Source organism: Eubalaena glacialis, chromosome 4 (assembly GCF_028564815.1).
Source record: "Eubalaena glacialis isolate mEubGla1 chromosome 4, mEubGla1.1.hap2.+ XY, whole genome shotgun sequence".
Classification (NCBI taxonomy): Eukaryota; Metazoa; Chordata; class Mammalia; order Artiodactyla; family Balaenidae; genus Eubalaena; species Eubalaena glacialis.
The window spans coordinates 158,291,904-158,310,441 of record NC_083719.1 but is presented as its reverse complement, the minus strand read 5'-3'; the positions used below and the strand labels follow the sequence as shown (position 1 = coordinate 158,310,441).

At 54.4% G+C, this 18,538-nt stretch overlaps 2 protein-coding genes across 7 annotated transcripts; both read right to left on the bottom strand.

The window, feature by feature from the left end:
• Window positions 1-983: 983 nt before the first annotated feature.
• LOC133091108 (mediator of RNA polymerase II transcription subunit 28-like) lies at window positions 984-2,318 on the bottom strand. Its single transcript, XM_061189995.1, is given in 1 exon segment — window positions 984-2,318. A coding segment is annotated over 1 exon segment (537 nt). The 5' UTR covers window positions 1,702-2,318; the 3' UTR covers window positions 984-1,164.
• Window positions 2,319-2,322: 4 nt separating this feature from the next.
• On the bottom strand, window positions 2,323-16,765 carry SLC34A1 (solute carrier family 34 member 1). 6 transcript variants are annotated; one of them, XM_061189989.1, is made up of 15 exons: window positions 16,715-16,765; window positions 15,683-15,812; window positions 15,385-15,534; window positions 15,171-15,299; window positions 14,774-14,917; window positions 13,721-13,832; window positions 13,402-13,597; window positions 13,223-13,318; window positions 11,829-11,906; window positions 7,923-7,992; window positions 7,474-7,641; window positions 6,112-6,228; window positions 5,887-6,011; window positions 5,022-5,228; window positions 2,324-2,831 (listed from the first exon to the last, which is right to left on the bottom strand). In XM_061189989.1, exons 2-15 carry the CDS (start codon window positions 15,789-15,791, stop codon window positions 2,439-2,441), a joined length of 2,094 nt encoding a protein of 697 aa, XP_061045972.1. In that variant the 5' UTR covers window positions 15,792-15,812; window positions 16,715-16,765; the 3' UTR covers window positions 2,324-2,438. The 6 variants fall into 6 exon arrangements, with proteins under 6 accessions (XP_061045974.1, XP_061045972.1, XP_061045973.1 ...); XM_061189991.1 differs by lacking the exon at window positions 6,112-6,228 and having other exon boundaries at window positions 2,323-2,831; XM_061189990.1 differs by lacking the exon at window positions 11,829-11,906 and having other exon boundaries at window positions 2,326-2,831.
• Window positions 16,766-18,538: the final 1,773 nt, after the last annotated feature.

The window sequence follows — 18,538 nt, the reverse complement described above, 5'->3', positions numbered from 1 at the left end:
GTGAACAACAGAGAAAGGAAAGCCTCATCCAAGGAGACCAGGCACAATGCCGGTCTGTATTTCTCAACAGCAGACCAGACACAATGCTGGTTTGTATTTCTCAACAACGGTTCAACAGAGAATCTGAGGTGGCCTGTGTGACTGACAGAGGGTAAAATATCTTCCCAAACACCGAGTCTCCCATGCACCCTGCAGCCAACCTCCCACCTCAAGGCCCCAGTCCCTTGGAATCAACACTACCCATTAGCAAGAAATTCATTAATGGAAAAATCTGCTCCAAACAGCAGAACAAACAAACAAAACTCAAAACTCAGAGATGATCACAGCAAACTTTAACCCTCATACTTCACTTATGCCCCTATTGAGAGCAGGGTCTGCTCTGTTACTTAAACTGATTATTGCAGAAATGAATATCACTAGCATATCACTGCTCCTACCCCCCCCAAAAGTAAATAAAGACTACACAAAATATAAACTTACCCCAAATAAAAGTCAACATTAACTTAAGGATACTACTGGATTCCTATAGCACTAGGTTACTGCAGTACAATAACAGTTACTACACTAACCTACAATATTGTAATCCTCTTCCAACCTATTTACAAAATATCCTCATTCTGAGGTTCTGGAAGTGTTACATTGTTGCATTAGACTCTTCTTCTTGAGGTAGTTCAAAGTCTTGAAAAACAGCAAATTTACATATTTTTATATACTGCCACTGATGGGTAAATTATCATAAAAGGCCTACAACCGAAATCCTCATCCTTTGATATGCAGATCAGATCATACAAGCTTTTCCCCTCAGATCATACAAAATAATCTAAAACTGGAAACAGAGAGATTAACACTCATTCAAAAATAAAAATAATAACAAGCAGCAAAAACCAAAAACATAAAAAGGAATCTGTAAATGGCATCACACTAACAGTCTTAAACTTTGCTAAAGACAATATACTTGGTTTACCAAAGCAATAAGCATTTTATAAAGTACTCCAGAAATAACACTTATAAAAATAGGGGGAAAATTTTAGATGAGAGCACAAAACTAAAATCATATTCTCTGGCAAAGAGTTCTCCCAAAATGTCATGTCTACAAGAAGTGATGTTTGACAAAACTGTGTCTGGGCTGACTCAGCCACCAGCTCATGTTCAGGTGGCTTTTCCTCAGGTTTGCTTCATCGGTGAAGGGATATTTGCAGATGCCTGCTTGAGGTAGGCCAGGGAACCCTGAGGGATGTCGGCTGGCTTTTTGTGCTGCATGTTGATGTCCTCCAGCACCTGCTGCCAATGTCTCAGTTTTGTTAAGTCCTTCTGGACCAGAGCATCCTTCCGCTGTAATTCGTTCCTCAGTTCCGAGACATCCTCTTTGATAACTTGCTCTGGTTTCTGGACAGATAACTGCAATCGTTTTTGTAGGAAAAAACATTCTGTCTGTCTCACAATATCTAGAAATTTCTGGATACACTGATCAACACCAGTTCGAATTTCTTCCTGATCTGTACCATTGACATAATCCTGACTCACCAGAGAAGCAAAACAAGCCTCGAACAATGACTCCAACTCGTCCACCAAGGTACTGTTAGAAGTTCTCGGAACGCCTGGTATGGCCTGAAGAAGCGAAGCCTAGTCCAAGAGCCCCGGCGGGGGTGGCGGGGGTCCGGGTGGCTGCCCGGAGAACATGCCTCCCAGCGGAGCCGCCATTTCTAAAATGGCCTAGCCATTTGTTTTAAAACCTCCCCAGGTGATTCTATCTGCAGCGGAGGTTGAGAACCATGGTTAGAAGTACTTAACATTAAATCAGTGGTGTGGACCCTTAAGGCTGATGGCGTGGAAGACCCTCACCCCTGCCCCAACTGTCACTAGGGCAGTGGGTCTCAAAGTGTGGTTCCTGGACCAGCAGCAGCATCGCCAGGGAACTTGTTAGAAATGCGTATTCTCTGCCTGCATCCCATACTGCAGAATGAGAAAACTCTGACTTGGGGCCCAGCAATCTGTTTATCAGCTTTCCAGGAGATTCTGATACTCCTAATGTTTGAGAACCACATTCTGGGAGTTGCATGGTTATCAGGCTGAGAGGTCAGGCAGTTTAGACATGGCACCTTTCTTTTTGTTCTTAAACTCATGTGTGCTGTGCTTGATGGGCCATTTAAGTGTTCGCTTGTTTGTTTATTTTGAGAGTTATTTTGACTCGTGCGATTCCCTCCTTCAGGCTAACTTTAGAACTTCATCAGGCCTAAGATACGAACGCCGCCCCACCCGCACCCCATTCTCCAGCATAGATAGCCGCTCTGTGACCTAGCAGCCACCTCAACGTCACAACCCCGCCCCCCGAATACGTCAAAGTGCCCCGGGCGTTCCAGGTGCGCGGCGCAGCAGGACAACCCTCGAAAGTGAGAGGCGAGGGGCTCACTCTGAGCCGGAATGGGCGACTGGAAAGGCTACATCAGTGCGGTGCTGCGGGACCAGCGCATCGACGACGTGGCCATCGTGGGCCACTCGGACAATCGCTGCGTGTGGGCATCGCGGCCCGGTGGCCTGCTGGCGGCCATCTCACCGCAGGAGGTGGGTGTACTCACGGGGCCGGACCGGCGCACCTTCCTGCAGGCGGGCTTGAGCGTGGCGGGCCGCCGCTGCTGCGTCATCCGAGACCACCTGCTGGCCGAGGGAGACGGAGTGCTGGACGCGCGCACTAAGGGGCTGGACGGGCGCGCCATCTGCGTGGGCCACACGCCGCGTGCGCTCCTCGTGCTCATGGGCCGGCGGGGCGTGCATGGGGGCATTCTCAACAAGAAGATGCACGAGCTGATCCACGGGCTGCGCTCGCAGGGCACCTAGCAGGACAGCCAGACAGCGCCAAAATAAAGTCTGACCTGGGCGTGGCAGACTCACCCTCCGGTCGTGAGGGGGTTGGGGAGGGTTGCAGATGCGGAAAGTACTTTACTAGAAGATCCTTGCAGAAAGGGTATCTGGTGAGGTTGGTATTATGAGTCCAGAGGCTTCCCAGCCTCCTGAGCCCTACACCAGGCCCTCCCACGGGTGCCCTGCCTGTGGCCTAACTCCCTAGGCCAGAGTCCAAGGGCCTTGGTGCCTTCCCAGGGTCCTAAGGACGGCCAACCCTAGGAGGGAGTTCTCAAACCCTCTAACTCAGGCCTGAGCATCCTTTCCCACAAAACTTTCTACAGATCTGTGTGGGACATACGGTAAAGGAAGTCCCCTCCCCACCCTCCCACAACACTCCCTAAGCTGGAGGCCAGGGTACTTCTCACCCCCTCCACATGACAAGAGGAAGCACTAGTGAGGGTTGTGAGTGGGTGATGGTGGGGCTGGTAGCCTGGAGAGCAGCTCTAGGGCTTGCAGGCCCTTGCATCTCCCTGCACATACTTCAAAGGGGACGGAGGTGGGGGTGGGGAGGCACATGTTGCAGACCGTCACAACTAGGTCTGGGGCCCTACAGCGTTCCTGCCTCCTTGGGGTCCAAAGGCCCTGGATATGTCCCTGGACTAGAGGGAGGAACTTTGGCACCCCCCACCCCTTGACCCTCCCTCTGCAAGCCTCAGCTCAGGGGGCCCTATGGAGGAGGAGGAATTGAAAAATTTGGGTGGGTTTAAATGAAGGCTGGTTTATTGCCCAAAAGTAGAGGATAAAGGTGAGAGGGAGAGTGGCTAGTTTCTGCGCCCTGTGCACTGGGGTCCAGGGCATGACCTCTCTTGCCCATCTCCACCCTGCCTCTCCTTCCCCCAGTGGCCCTGACAGGCCCCCACCTATCACTTGTTTTCTGGAGAACTGATTTTATCCCAGAGAGAGGGAGGGAGGGAGGCAATGAGGTGGGTGAGCAGAGGCAGATAGAGACCAGAGGAGGTCAGCCTGGTGGGGTTAGCAAAGAGCCCTCCTTACACATGCCTTAAGGTGGCCCTAGCCGGGGCTCCAGGAAGTTTGAATTGTGGATTGGACTCAGGAAGTTTGAATTGTGGATTGGACTCATTAGGCAGGGCCAGGAGGATTGTTGGGGAGAGCTTGTAGGCTGGCTCCTCCAGGGCACAACAGGCTCTCTTTGGGAGGGGAGATAGTGCTGCTGAACCCCAAACCATGGTCTCTCCTCCCCCCTAGATGGAGAGCAAGCAGACTTCCAAGTGCACAATGAGAGTTTCATTTCTTTTTTTTTTTTTTAAATCAAGCAGTGTTGGGGAAGAGGGTTGTAACAATGATACAGAAAACCTGGGTGAGGATGAGGAGAATGGTATCATGGAGGAAGGAAGGTGGCAGGGAGGGGGCGAGAATTCAGCCAGCGACTCAGGCTCCCACATCTATGCGCGAGCAAACAGCTGTAGGTCATGAACTCAGACTCACCCTTACTCCCACCGAGCCCAGTCAGAGTTGTGTGTGCACAAGGACACAGTGCAGGTCTCCAAACACATGTGCAAAGGACTCAAAATCATACCCAAGTAACCTGCAGTTGGCACGCACCCCCCCACCCCACCCCCTGGTGCATCAGAACGCATATGCAGGCTGTCACACAGGCTCACCCCAACATGCCCACGTGTGCACATAACACTGTCTCTCAATGAGTGACAGGGACAGAGCAGGTCTCTCACAAGCCCAGACCTCTGAGGACCTGCGCAAGGACAGGCGCATGCCCAGAGCACACAGACACACCCCTCTGCCCTTCTACCCCGGGCACCAGGCACAGGCATTTCCTGACTCCAGGCAGCAGTCTGGGCTGGAGCCTAGAGATGGGTGGCATTGTGGTGACTGGGCATTGCGAGGCGGGGGGAGGGTGTGGCAGGGGGCAGCTCCTCCAGGAAGACCCTGGCGGGCAGCGGGGGTGAGCGGGGCTCGGACCTGGCACAGCACAAGGTAGCGCGGGTGATGAGGTGGTCCAGGGGCTGCAGGGAGTGCATCCAGCGGGGCAGGAAGTCCCATGTCTGCAGCCACTTGGGCAGGCGCCCGGGGCTGCGACTCTGCAGCATGCTGACAAGTACCACGAAGGCCAGCAGGGCCCCAAATGGTGTGCCCACACCTACCATGGCCTGCCAGCCTGCCATGGAGATGCCAAACACCAGCGACGGCAGCAGTAGGAAGCACAGTAGGAGGTAGAGGACGGCGAACCAGCGGTACTTGGCGGTGCGTTTGCCCAGCGCCTTGGCCATGCGGATGGGCAGGCGCGTGCAGGGCACTGGGTACCACAGCAGGATGCCTGAGATGTTGAAGAAGAAGTGGCAGAGGGCAATCTGCAGGGGAGAGGGCGGATGGATGGAGGTGGGCAGGGGCGCCAGCTCCTGAGTCAAGATAGATAACAGTGGCCCTACAGGGTCTGGGCAGCAGGAAAGTCAGCACTTAGGGCTGACATTCCCCCAGTAAAATACTGAAACACTTCTGGACCAGTAGGTAAATAACTGCTGCCCTGAACTCTCCACATTTCCCCCACTGATCTCCCTCTCAGGAATTCCCCAGCAGATCCTGACCAGATCCAGTAGCTAAAAGATTCACACCAGTTTCTGGCTCAGAAGCTCTGGCCTTCTGAGTGGGCAACATCCTGGCTTATCAGTTACTCCTTTGCTCCTAGAACAGCAACCCCTTTGCTGTCTGCCCCCCCAGTCCTTGATCCCCCAAACTGAGCCAGCACCCCTTCCTCAGAGTACAAATCCCTCTTACTCTTGTTCGATTGGCATGGCTCCCAGTAATGTCTCTCCCCTGTTAAACACTAAGGTCTTGAGGGCAGCACCAGGTATACTTTGCCCGTATGGTTTCCATAGAGTCTGGCATAGCGGGTGGCCCCTAGTAGGCAGTCAAAAACTAATTTGTACGTGTTGTCCTACGTTGGGTCAGTCTCCAGGCACCAGTCCTAGCCCTGTCCTGCCTCTGACAGGGTTACTCTCCCAAGCGCACCTGGAAAGCACTGGACAGCTTCTCCCGGGGGCTGGCCAGTGCAGCCAGGATGGCCGTGGTGGTGGTGCCGATGTTGGCGCCCAGTGTGAGTGGGTAGGCGCGCTCAAGGCTGATCACACCCAGGCCTGGGGATAGAGGAGAGGACATGGTCTCCCCAGCTCCTTCCTTCAGCCCTTTTCCTGTCAGTCCTGCCCCACCTAACCCTGACTCGGCGTGGGGACTCACCGATGAGTGGGGTGATGGCCGAGGTGAACACAGAACTGCTCTGGACAACGAAGGTCATGCCAGCGCCCACCACCATGGCAAAGTAGCCTGTGGCCCAGGTGAAGGGGGTGGGAAAGTCTGCGAGCAAATGGTCCCAGTAGGGTCAGTGGGAGGGCATTGGGAGGGGGCGGGGACTTTCCTTGGGGAGGGGGAATCGATGTCAGCTTCCAAGTGGGACCTTGTCAGTCCCCTGCTCAACTGCGGTGGCTTTTCCGGGTCCTCTTTGATCTTGGATTAAAGGCCCTTCTCAGCCTGCTTCTATCATCCTTTTGCTCCCTTGTTCCCTCTGGCTGGGACATCCTCCTCACTCCTAAATATTCATCCTCGGGACAGCGTGGATATCACTGCCACTGGAAAGCCCTCCCTGACCCCAGCCCCTGGGCAGACTTTGCATCTCCCTCCTCTGAGCTCCCATAGATGCATGGATGCCCCTTATTCCAGCGTTTGTCATGCTGCCTTTGCCAGTGCCAGGCAGTGTCCCGAAAGCTCAAAATGAGGCTTAAATGAAAGTCAGATGGTATCACTGCCCTGCCCAAACCCCCAAGTGCCCCCATTACCCTGGATAAAGTCTAGGCTCTGAGCGCAGCCTGGGACCTGCTCTGTCCCTGTTACCTCGCTGACCTCTCCCTATCTCTCTCCACCTCACTCACTGAGCTCCCACCACACTGCTGGCCACCTTTTTGTGCCACAGTCCTGGCCAGCTGAGTCCTGCCTCGGAGCCTTTGCACTTTCAGGTAGGTTCCCTCCACCCGAAAAGCTCTTCAGCCACATCTGACTGCTCCACATTTAGGTCCCTGCTCAAATGTCACCTCTGCACAGAAGCCACTGACCACCCACCCAAAGCAGCCTCTTCCATATTCTATTTGCTGTTTTTTGCTTTCTCCTTGGCAGTTACCGCTCTATCTGAATTTATCCCCCCTCGATCACTTTTTTATTGCTTGTCTCCCCCTGTGGGCTGTGAGACCCCTGAGGGCAGGAGCCATCTCTGTGTGGCTCACCTCTGTATCCCTGGCACCACGCCGTGCTTGGCACACAGTAGGGGCTTAATGACTATTAATTGAATCAAACAATGGCCTCTGAGAATCTCTCTGGAGCCACCTGCTAGAATGGAACGACAGCTGGAAGCAGCCACAGATCCCCAGCTGTCAGCACCTCAGGGGCCTCAAAAATCACCTCGTCCAATCTCTTCTTTGTTCACATGGGGAAACTGAGGCTCAGAGATGGTAGGGCTTTACCCAGATCACACACCAAGGCAGTGGCAGGACGCAGCAAGATCCAGAACGGCCCATCCTGGGGCCTGCCCACCCACTGCTCGAGGCTCACCAGTGTTGATAACCTTCTGAATGACCTTGGCCACCTGGCCCTTGAGCAGAGAGTTGAGCATCTTGACGAGGAGGATGAGGCAGGTGCACAGGAGCACCAGGGAGCCAGCCAGCAGGATGAGCCCCACAGCCAGGTCAGGCAGGCCTGTGTCCACGAAAATGTGGCTGCCTGCGGGAGGGTGGTGGTAGTGGTATCAAGCTTCTGAGAGCTGACCCCCTCAATCCAGCTCCTAGCCCCCGACCTTTGCCACCCTCTTGGGCTCAGAGCCAAAGGCCCTGCCTCATGTCTCTTCAACCTCTAGAGCAGGGCCAGACCCAAGCCCAGGAGCTGGGCTGGCTGACAGCTGTCCTCCTGGGGCTGGAAGCAGCAGTGGCCAGGTGGGAGATGGCCCTGCCTCTGCCAGACTCTGCCCTGCCGTGCCAGACATCTCCCACGCTGCAGGTACTCACATTTCTCCATGGTGGCATTTCCGAGCATCCGGCTGGTGTTGGCCTCTGCCCTGGGCCTGCGGGAGGGAACCTAGATTAAGAGGAGAGTGACTTAGAGAATTCAGGAAAATGCAGCCTGGGATGGGGGCTAAGGTGGGGGTTAGGGAGAGACGGGGGATGGAGGGGATACAGATGGTCCTCTTGACTGCATGCCCTTGGATGCTTTGCTTGCCCTCTCTGAGTCTGTTTCCTCCAATGATGAAATGGAGTTGAAAATATCTGCCACAGGAGAATCTGGCTGTAGTCGGCCCTCAGAATATTCAGCCCCATCAACCCACTGATCTGGCTCTCACTGGGGCCCGCAGGGGCCTCCTGATCTGATGGTGTCTTGTCCATGTTTTCTTCTACCTCTCCTTGGCATTGGAGGCTGCTGACCATGGCCCACTTCTTCTGAAAACTCTCCCTTCCCCATCTTTTATTATCAATCCCTGTCTCAGGGCCTCCTCTTCCCCAGCATCCTTGCCCTGTCCTCTCCCCTCAGGCACCTAGCCCACGTTCTGTTTTCCTCTTGCTCAATTCCTTATCTGGAGGGGGTGGGGCAGAGGGCCCAGGACCAACATCTCTTCCCTCCCCCATCTACTATCGGTGAAGAGGAGGGGGTTCCTGGAGAGGCCCCTTAACTCAGAGGGCCCAGAGCCAGGCAGGTAGCCTAAGTGAGGGGCTCAGGCTGTGCGTGGAGGTGGTGGGGAGTGTCCTGGGCCTAAAGGGGCAGCAGCTACTCAGCTCCAGGCCACTGTCACTGTCCAGAGATGCAGCCCAGCTTAGCCAAAGGGCCTGATTCTACAAGAGAAACCACAGCTCTGAAGGTTTAGATAAAATCTCCCAATCTGTAAATGTTGGCAACCGCTTAAAGACATACTTTACAATTCTGTGAAGGCCAGTCTGGCCAGTCTGGAACCACTCATCTGTAGCCTTCTTGGGTTAAGGAGTTTTTTTTTTTTTTCCTTGGCACAGCTTGTGGGATCTCAGTTCCCCGACCAGGGATCGAACCCAGGACCTCAGCAGTGAAAGCGTGGAGTCCTAACCACTGGACTGCCAGGGAATTCCCTAAGGAGTTCTTTTTAAAAATGCAACCTGGGCTCCTTACCTTTCCCCCAGGGTCCCATCAGTGAAAGTATAAAGTGGGCCAGGCTTGGCTAGGAAGAAGCCATGTTACAAAGGAGGACTTGAGCCGCAGAAAGGGGCCCTTACTCCTTGGGCCCCAGGCAAAATGAAAGAGCCACAGCTTCTCCCTGTCACCACCATCTTCCTCCTCTGGGAGCTGATATGGACCCTGGTCCCATTCCCTGTGGGACCCCCTGGGGAGTCCGCAGCCCACACCCCTCTGACCTTCCTGGGTGCTGAGGGTAAGGGCTCAGGTGTGGTACTGGCACTTGGATTTACAGCTCCTTTATGTTTTATTCTAATCTGTGTCATTTAAAAAATGTGTGTTAGAGATAAGAACTATTTATGGCACCTGACTTTAAATCGGGGTTTATTTTAGTGGCATGTACTCCCTTGAGGGGGGCAGCGTGCTCATCTGTGTACCCAGTTGGCCATACCAGGGCCCTGGGGCACCCTCAAGCCTGGGCCAGAATTGCAGGCCGAGAAACCAGGAGAAAATAGTCTCTGATGGGCTTGATTGGAAAAGCCGGCTGGGAAAGTGGTGGTAACTGGGAGACAGCCGGGTGTTTGCTGTCTGGCAGATCTGAGTTCAAATCCTGCTTTTATCTCAGCTACCTTGTGCAAGTCATGCCGCCTCACTGAGCCTGTTTTCTCTAGAGCAGGATAAGAAAAGAGCTGTTGCAAAGGTTACAGGAGGAAATATGTGTGAAGCACTCACAACAGGGCTTAGATCATGACAAGCCTTCGATAAATTGTGCCTCCAAATAAGAATTAGACCCCCTCCCTCCCTGGGCCTGTCTAGTATCACATGGTGTGTGGGTATGGGTTGACTTCCTAGGTCAGGATCAATGGCTCCTGCAGACATGCCTGAAGATCCTGGCCCTGCTGGGAAGGAAATTGGTGGACCATCCTGCACTGCGCTGGGCCTAGGGGTCTCTTGGGGGAGGGGTCTCTGGGACCTGGGGAGGCTGGAGGAGGAGGAGAGGAGCTCCACTGGGGTCCCACTCAGTGCTGACAATGTCGGGGCAGGGCAAGGCTGGGGGCTAGGACTTCTGAGTTTTGGAAACTTGACCTTCCTGCCTGGGGTTATGTGGCCCTGGCTGAGCTCAAAGGGCCGGTTCAGAGACCCTAAAGTGCAAGAGAAGAGTGTGGAGGCAGCAAGAGTGGCAGAGAGAGGGTCAACTGCATTGCCAGGCTGGGTGGGCAGAGACGGGAGGGGAAGGAGCAGGCCCTGGGGCTTCCCTGTCCAGCAGAGGGGAAGGTGGGAGCTCCAGCCTAGGTAAAGAGCTGCCAGGCCCAGGGTCTGGGGCATAGCCCCAGGATATGCCCATCCCTCCTGGGCCTGGGGTAGGTGGGGGTGGAGGAGTGGGAGGGGCATGTGGAGGGGTTGCCTTAGCCCTGGGCTCAACCCCAGCTGAGCTCTCCCTGCTGTGTGACACTGGACAAAACACGTAACCTCTCTAAGCCTCAGTTTCCTTGTCTGAAGCATGAGGTCCATAATGCTGCCCACTTCTCCCCAGGGGCTAGTTGTGAGGAATCTGGGAAGAGAGAGTTTGGGATTTATGTGCTTGCAGAGACAACCCAAATTAAGGAGACACCTCTGGGAACTGAAGGATATGATTAAGCTCACAGAGGAATGTGGGCTCCAAGAATCCTTCCCCTGGGGAAAACCGTGCAGGATGTGGGCGTGTGCAGTAGTCTCCCCTCCAGGAGAAGAGGTGTTTTAGGGTCTTTGCTTTTCTGGAAGCAGAGCGTGAGTGCTCTGCTAGCAGCGCCATCTGGTGGCAAAGAGGAGAATTCATTTTTACAGCCACACCTACCACCCCTGGAGGGTCTCCAAGTGGCTGTGGTCACCTGGTGGCATTCACGCCTGATAGGCAGAGTGGGAAATGGACACATATGGTGGGATATACATCTGGAAGAGACAGCGAAATGGAGAGTCAAGAGTGTGGGCTCCAGATTCCACCAGGATTTTTGTCCTACCTCAATCACGTAGACTTGGACAAGCCTGTCTGAACCTGTTTAAAATGGGGTTGTGACAATCCCTGCCTCCCAAGTCCTCAAAAGAAGCTGGTTTAAACCAGGTATGTAGGGTTGACAATCCACACTGTGACCACACAAGAAGGTAATTCCCAGGACAGTGTCAGGATCCTGGAACATCAAGAATTGTTGGGATGCTAACAAACACTGCCTCTGGTTTTTCTTTCACCATCTGGAAAACCTCAGACTGTCATCACATAGGTGCCCTGGAGGCTGGCTTAGGCGAGGTTGGGCCTAGCTTGGTGAAAGCTGGAAGCAATGAGAACAGGTTGGAAGGGGCCACAGGAGACTTGGTGGCCAGAGGAAAAACGTGAGTCTTCAGTGCAGGAGGAGCGGCCAGTGCACGTGGCTGAGTGAGCCACTTTCCAAAGGGGACTGTCCCAGAGAGAGGGCCAGAACGGGGAGCTCACATCCCACCCCCAGCTACTCTCCAAGCCAAGGAAATCCAGTCTGGACCCTGCTCTCAAGGGAAGGTTTCCCGGGAGAGCTGGGACGAGAAAACAGTGCTCAGGCGAGTAGTAGCAGGAGCAGCGGAGGCACCAGTGAGGACAGCCCCGGCCCAGTGAACTTGGGTGGGTTGCTTCCAATCCCTGGGCCTCAGGACCAGCGTCACTGAGGATTCCATTGGGTGAGAGCTACATTTGCTGGTGCATCCTTCAAGGGGAGACCAGGTGAATGCAGCTGCAGGCAGGCAGCAAGGATTTCAGAGGACTCGAGGATCACCACGGCTGAGGAGCTCCCTTCCACAGCTTGCTTTTTGTGAAGTTCAAAGTGTGTGACTTTGGTCTCTTTCAGGTTTTGCTGTGAAGCAGAGGGGATTTGGGCCATTCAGAGAGCTTGGAGAGGGCCCAGAGTGCTCATGAGAAGGGCAGATGTGTTAGAGGGGTCACAAAGCCAGCGTGAAAGCTGTCTGCATGGGCTTTTTGATGTCAAACTGCCTTGAACACTCAGAAGGACTGAGCTGGAGCTGTGTGCCACTCAGATGCAAAGGAACCTCGCAGGGCCAGTTGAAAGAATGTTCTCTGTTCACACTGGGATAAAGTCTGTGAACATCAAGTAGCAAGTGAAGAGGGTGTGCTGGGCTTCTGGTTTCCTTGTCTTTCGTTCTAAATGATGTTACTTCTTGTATGTTATAATCAAGGGGGAGCAAATACTGTGGATTATGGTTTTGATGAAGCATTTTCCTTTTTATGGCTGAGTGAGAAAGTGTGCTAATTGCTAGCTTCCATGTTAGCCTGGTGTAATGGCTGGTCCACGAGTGTCCAACTGATCCAAACGGAGCCTCATTCCAGGCATTAGAAGCCAGAAAGCAGCAGGAAGAGTGCAGCAGGACAAGGGGACACCAGCCTGTGGGAGTCTCCAGGGGAAGGAGCCCAATATCAGTACAAGTGGCTGTTGTGTCTCCAGTGAGGTCTCCATGGCCCACTTGTCCTGCTCCTGGGCCAGTTTCCTGTTGGTCCTATTTTTCCCCGGCATCCTTATAGCACTCTCTCCCCGCCCACCTCCGCACATTACCTGGGCCCCCAAACACGGCAGAAGTGAGTCATTAACCCCCCTGGCACCTGGGGGAAGAGAGAGCCCTAGATTGCAAGACCTGAGCTTGGGGCCCTGAAGCGGTAGGACAAGCTCTGGAGAGTTTCTTAGCCCCTTGGAGCCAATTTCTCTACCTATGAAACCACAGGGTTGAGCCATATCAGTGGTTCTTCAACTTGAGCGTGGAACAGCCCTAGAGGGCTTGTTGAAATGTAGGCTGCTGGGCTCTAACTGTTTTTTTTCTGATTTAGTGGGTCTAGGAAAGGGCCGGATAGTTTGCATCTCTAATGGGTTCCCAGGTGGTATGTGTGTCACTGGTCCACACTTTGAGAACCAATCTCTGGGCTAGATCGATGACATGCTAACTCTAATTGATTGGCAATGGCTGCCTGAAGCTGGTGTGAGGCTGGGAGGGTGTAGCAACATCTGCCATAGGCACAGTATCACTGCAAAAGTGCCCCATATTTGTCCTCCCAGGGTAAATGATCTCCTAGGTCTACATAGAGCTTTTGAACAGACAATGCCACTGGCAGTCAGCTGTCTGAAGAGGGAGTCTTCTCACTGAAGCCAGACCTGGGACTCACCTCCATGGGGTTTGGGTGGCACCAGATCCGGATGAGACTGTGATTTCTCAGGGACTCATCCCCCGTGGCAATGCTGGTAATCACGGACTTGTCCAGCTGTGGGCAAGGTGTGGGAGGGGGGAGTGAGGGTGGGGTCCTCCAGTCCCCCAGCCCCCACCCCATGACAGCCCTGCCTCCACCTGAATGATGAGCTTAGTGAAGGGCTCCGTGATGATCTTGAGCAGGTCAGGGGCATCGCGGCCGCCATGGATGTTGAAGGAGGCCACCACAAGTCGAGTGATGTGGTGCAGGTACCCAGTGGCAGCCTCCAGGGGCAGCAGGACCAGAACTGACAGCCAGTTAAAGCAGTCGTGCACTGTGGCCCCCGCGAAGGCCCTGGGCAGGGAGGCCACGTTGCAGGGCAGGCCGGAGCCAGGATGCACTCAGATTAGGGGCTTCTGGCGTCTGGGACCACCCTCCCCCGACAAGGACAGGCCCCTCACTGCTCCACCCCCTCACCGCCGGAAGTCAGTCCTGTCCCCCGCCTGCATCAGGGCCACGATGGTGTTGGTGACGGAGGTGCCGATGTTGGAGCCCATGATGATGGGGATGGCAGAGCTTACCTCCAGCACTGGTAGAAGAGGGCGCCTCTTAACTAACTGGATCAGGGCCACCCAGCTCCTGCCCCACAACCTCTCCTGTCAGACCCATTGCCCTCATCCCAGCCCCCAGCAGGCATTCCTGCCAGGCTGCTGACTCTGCTCAGCCTCAGTGTCACAGGTACATGGGGGCACATGCTGTGTGTTTACATGTGTGCATACATGTGAACTGATGTTCACATATGTGTGCCGCACCTGTGTATATGTGAATGAGTGTGTGGGTGCATGTCCATGAGGGCACGGGTCCTAAATTCAAATGTGTCTCTGTGCTTGTGTGTGCACATGTGTACATGAGTGTGACATCACTTTCATGTATCAGCTTGGCTAATACCCAGTTATTCAGTCCAACACTAATCTAGATGTTGCTGTGAAGGTGTTTTGCGGATGGATTTGCCTCAACCATCAATTGACCTTGAGAAAAGATTAACCTCAATAATCTGGGTGGGCCTCATCTCATGAGATTAAAGGCCCTAAGAGCAAAACTGAGGCTTCCCTGGGGAACAAGAAATTCCACCTGTGCACTGCAGTATTGGCTTCTGCCCAAGAGGCCCAGCCTGCCTCACAATCACATAAGCCAATTCCTTGCAATAAATCATAGATCTCTATATATCTCATGCAGGTTCTGTTTCTCTAATTCCTCTGGTTCTGTTCCCCTGATTGATGGAATGAGTGACTGTGTGGCGACATGGAGGTGAGCCTTCTTGAGGGTGTACTCCCTAGTTGCCACCCTTCCCAGCTCTTGGGGCGCCCCTCTTGGCTGAGACTCCAGACCATGCTTTGGAGAACAGAGTGGGAGACACCAGAGCTGCCCATTGCCCGCGGCCCCTGCCCCCACTCCTGCTCTTCCCAACCCAGCCGCGGGTCCAGAATCCCAGCCCCCCACTCCTTCCCTGGCCCTCGTGGGCCAACTCACAGCCAGAGGAGACCATGCTGACCACGATGGATGTGGAGGTGCTGGAGCTCTGCACCAGCACGGTCACGAGGATCCCCACCACCAGCGCCGCCACTGGGTTGGATAGGATGGCATTGTCCTTGAAGATGTCGCCAGCCACCTTCCCTAGGGAGCATGAGCCAGCGTTGTCCGAGATGCTTCAAAACCCTTCCCTGGTCCCCTCCCCTCCGCCCTACCTCTCCCCTGAGGCTTCCCTGGGGAAGGAGAAATTCCACCTGTGCACTGCAGTATTGGCTTCTGCCCAAGAGACCCAGCATGTTTCACAATCACGTAAGCCAATTCCTTGCAATAAATCACAGATCTCTATATATCTCCTGCAGGTTCTGTTTCTATAATTCCTCTGGTTCTGTTCCCCTACCTCCGGCCAGCTGGAAGGCTGAGCTGAGCACGTCCAGGGAGCAGACGAAGAGGTAGAGGAAGACGAGCATCAGTGGTACCTTGAGGAGGGTCAAGCCAGCCCGGCGCAGCTTCTGGGCCAACCCAGGCTCTGGAGACGGGCCAGTCATGAGCACAGTGGCTGGAGGGCTCTGCCAGTGACTGCCGACACCCCTGCCACCCCGACCCAGGCCCACCTGGCTTCTGCTCATCCTCCTGGGCCAGCTTGGCAGGCAGCGGGTCATGGTGCTCCAGAACCTCCCTGTAGGGGCAGCCTTGCTCGGCGAGGGCCACGGGGCCCAGGCTGGGGAAGGCATAGGCTGAGGTCCCTGGAATCCTGTGCAGGACTGGGGAGCGAGGCTGGTCAGGAGTTCCCTGAGGCCCCACATCCCGGGGAGGTTGGGAGGGGTGGGCAGAGGGGTGGAGGCCTCCCCACCGGGACGGGACGTGGGCAACTGAGGGCAAGCAGGGTCCAGGGGTGGGAGCAGCACTCACCCTGTGGGCTGGGCACGTAGGCAAAGGCCGCCCCACGCATCATGTGCCCCCGACAGACTGGGAGTGGGGAGACAGCCCGGCCCTCCAACCTCTCTCCGTAGGACATCATCCTGGGTACACACTGTGGGCCCTGCACATCAGGGGCACAGCAACACTGAGTGAGAACTGCCGTGTCCTGGAAACTCACACACACTCACACACCCATACGCTCACGTGCGCAAACACCCATGGTGTGTGATCCCAAACATACATCCAGCGAGGCACACCCTCCACCATCCCCCCACACCCAGAGATGCACACTCAGGTGCTCAGCACAGATTTGGGGATTCATTCATTCATTCATTCAGCAAGTATTTATTGAGCATCTACTCTATCTAAGGCACTGAGCTCGATGCTGGGGTACAGCTGGCTAAATACAGATGCAGCTCCTGCCCCCAGGAAGCTCAAAGTCTAGTGGAGAATCAGATGTCAATGAAATAATCCCTCAAATAGATGGAACATGGCAATGGGAACAAGTGTTCTAATGACAGATGCAGGTGCCACCAGAGTGCCCCTGGGGCACAGGGGTTCATCCTCACAAGTGAACTTCTTTCTCCATCCACCCCCACCCCCCAGCAATAAACAAGCACTGATGGGCCTTTCTGCCATGAATGAGGCTCAGACCAGGACTTGTTTAGTTAAGGAGGGCCCCCATCCTGTCCCCAAGTCTGGGAAGCCCTTGACTTGCTTTAGCCGCCCCTGAATTGCCGCAGGAGTTCCCGGCTGTCGGGGTGGGAGTGACCTAGTCTGCTTCAGCACCCCACCCTTCACCCCCAACCTTATTCCAAGGGCCCTGGCTGTGGGGTTGGGGGGCATGCAGAGCTGAATTCCAAGCCCTGGAAGAGCATGAGTCCGTTTTACTCTGGGGCAGTGAGCCAGGCTGGGCTGGGACTGAGATGTTATGGGGGACAGGAAACAGAGGCACAGTAAGGACAGAGGTGAGGAGCCTAAGAGTTGGGGATGGGGTTGGGGGTGTGGGGACCCTGGACTCACCTTGGTGTTCTGTGTTTCAGCTCCTGCTCAGATGCTCAGGGAAGCCCTAGGGGCCTGAGGAGAAGCTGGGATCCTCTTCTTTATACCCTTGGGTCAGGGGCAAAGTCCCTAGAACCCTAGCTGCCCTCCCTCTGTTCCCCAATTAACCTCACCCCCGAGATTCCTCCCGGTTAATTGCTAATCGTCAGCTCTGCAGGGGGAGTCTGTGGACAGGCTCTCCCCTCCCCCCCACAGATACTCAGCCAGAACCATGACCCAGACACAGCAAGGAGGGCACAGATGCATCCCATGCCCCTAGGCAGAGACCCTGATGCCACTCAGGCACCTCGTTCCCAGGGTCCTCAGAGATTCCATGGCTCTGGCCCCTTTCCCTCATTCTTGGCCTGACAGTACTCTGCAAGGAGTAACACAAACACCCTTCAGCCTTGCCTTGCATCTGGGTGTCTATGGGTTTCTCTGTGTGTCTTGAGGGGCATTTGGAGAGGGAGTGTGTGATGGAGGAAGCAACAGAAGACAAACCCAGAGAGGCTATGTAGCGCTGAATTGTGGAGGGTCCAAGACCACAGATCCACGATGTGAGCCTGAGAGAATCTGCCCCTGGCCAGATGGGGCAGGGCCTGGTCCGCATTTTAGAATGGTCCCAGGTGTGGGGGGTTGGGGTGTGTCAAAGGGAGTGAGTCTGGAAGCAGAGAGACCAGTTAAAAGGGTGATGAGATGGTCCAGGTGAGAGAGGATGAGGTCTGAATCTAAGTGGGAAGAAGAGGGATGGAGAGAAGATGCATCCCAGGGATACTTGGGCAGGACAATTGGTGTTGGGAGGGTGGGAGGGAAAAGAAATATATCACAGTTGGGCTTCTGGATCAGGAAGCTGATGATGACATGAGGTCTGTTGTAGAGTCCCTGAAACCCAGACAGGGGTCTTAGGGAGTCTTTGAGAAGCTTGTTTCTCTTTACAGGACCTTGGAGCCTGAGCTGTGGCCCATATTCACAGAGAGATGAGAAGGGAGCTTCCCTTCTAAGGGATTAAGATTTTCTCAGATCCAGGAGTGGTGAGTTCCATTCAAGATCTAGCTTGGGCAACTGTCTGAATGACCTAACATCCATCGGCCCATTCATCCATCCATCCATCCATCCACCTAGCCAGCCAGCCAGCCAGCCAGCCAGCCAGCCTTGTGTCTGTCCATCCATTTCTAAGCACAGTAGTTGAGTTCCTATTCCATGCTGAACCAAGATTGCAAGGCCAGCTTCTCTCCTGATCCAAGAAATGGTCCAGTCCCTGAGTCGGCCTGGGATTCTAAGTACTCACCTCCCTGAGCCCTAGTCCCTTCCCTTATAAAATGGCAATGAGCATGAATTTTTCAGTGAGTTGTAGGATTCAATGAGATAAATGACCCATCTCAGTGCCTAGAACAAAGTCCCTCAGCATGTTGGTTCTGTTCATGTTCTCGTGCCCTTTTCACTGTCTCCAGGATGGCTGAAGTGTCCCCGCCAAAGAAATGGCCCCATCTCCTCTAGATTCTCAGCCCTGTTTCAGGTCAACAACTCTTGGCTCACCAGCTACTCTGTTTGCTCAGGGTCCCCTGAGCTACAAATCTCACTCAACATCTTACACATCTTAGGGCGACACAGTCCCAGCCTTTTCCATCAGGGAGGATGGACATTTCTGCACACTTCCCCCTTTAACATTAGTGCTTAATTTACAGCACATTGTGGAGTTATCTACTGCATAGAGTTCACAACAGACTGTCCGTCGAAGTGGCTAAGAGCAGAGAACAGGCCAGCCTGGGTTTGCATCCCAGCGCCACCACATTGTGGCCGTGGTAG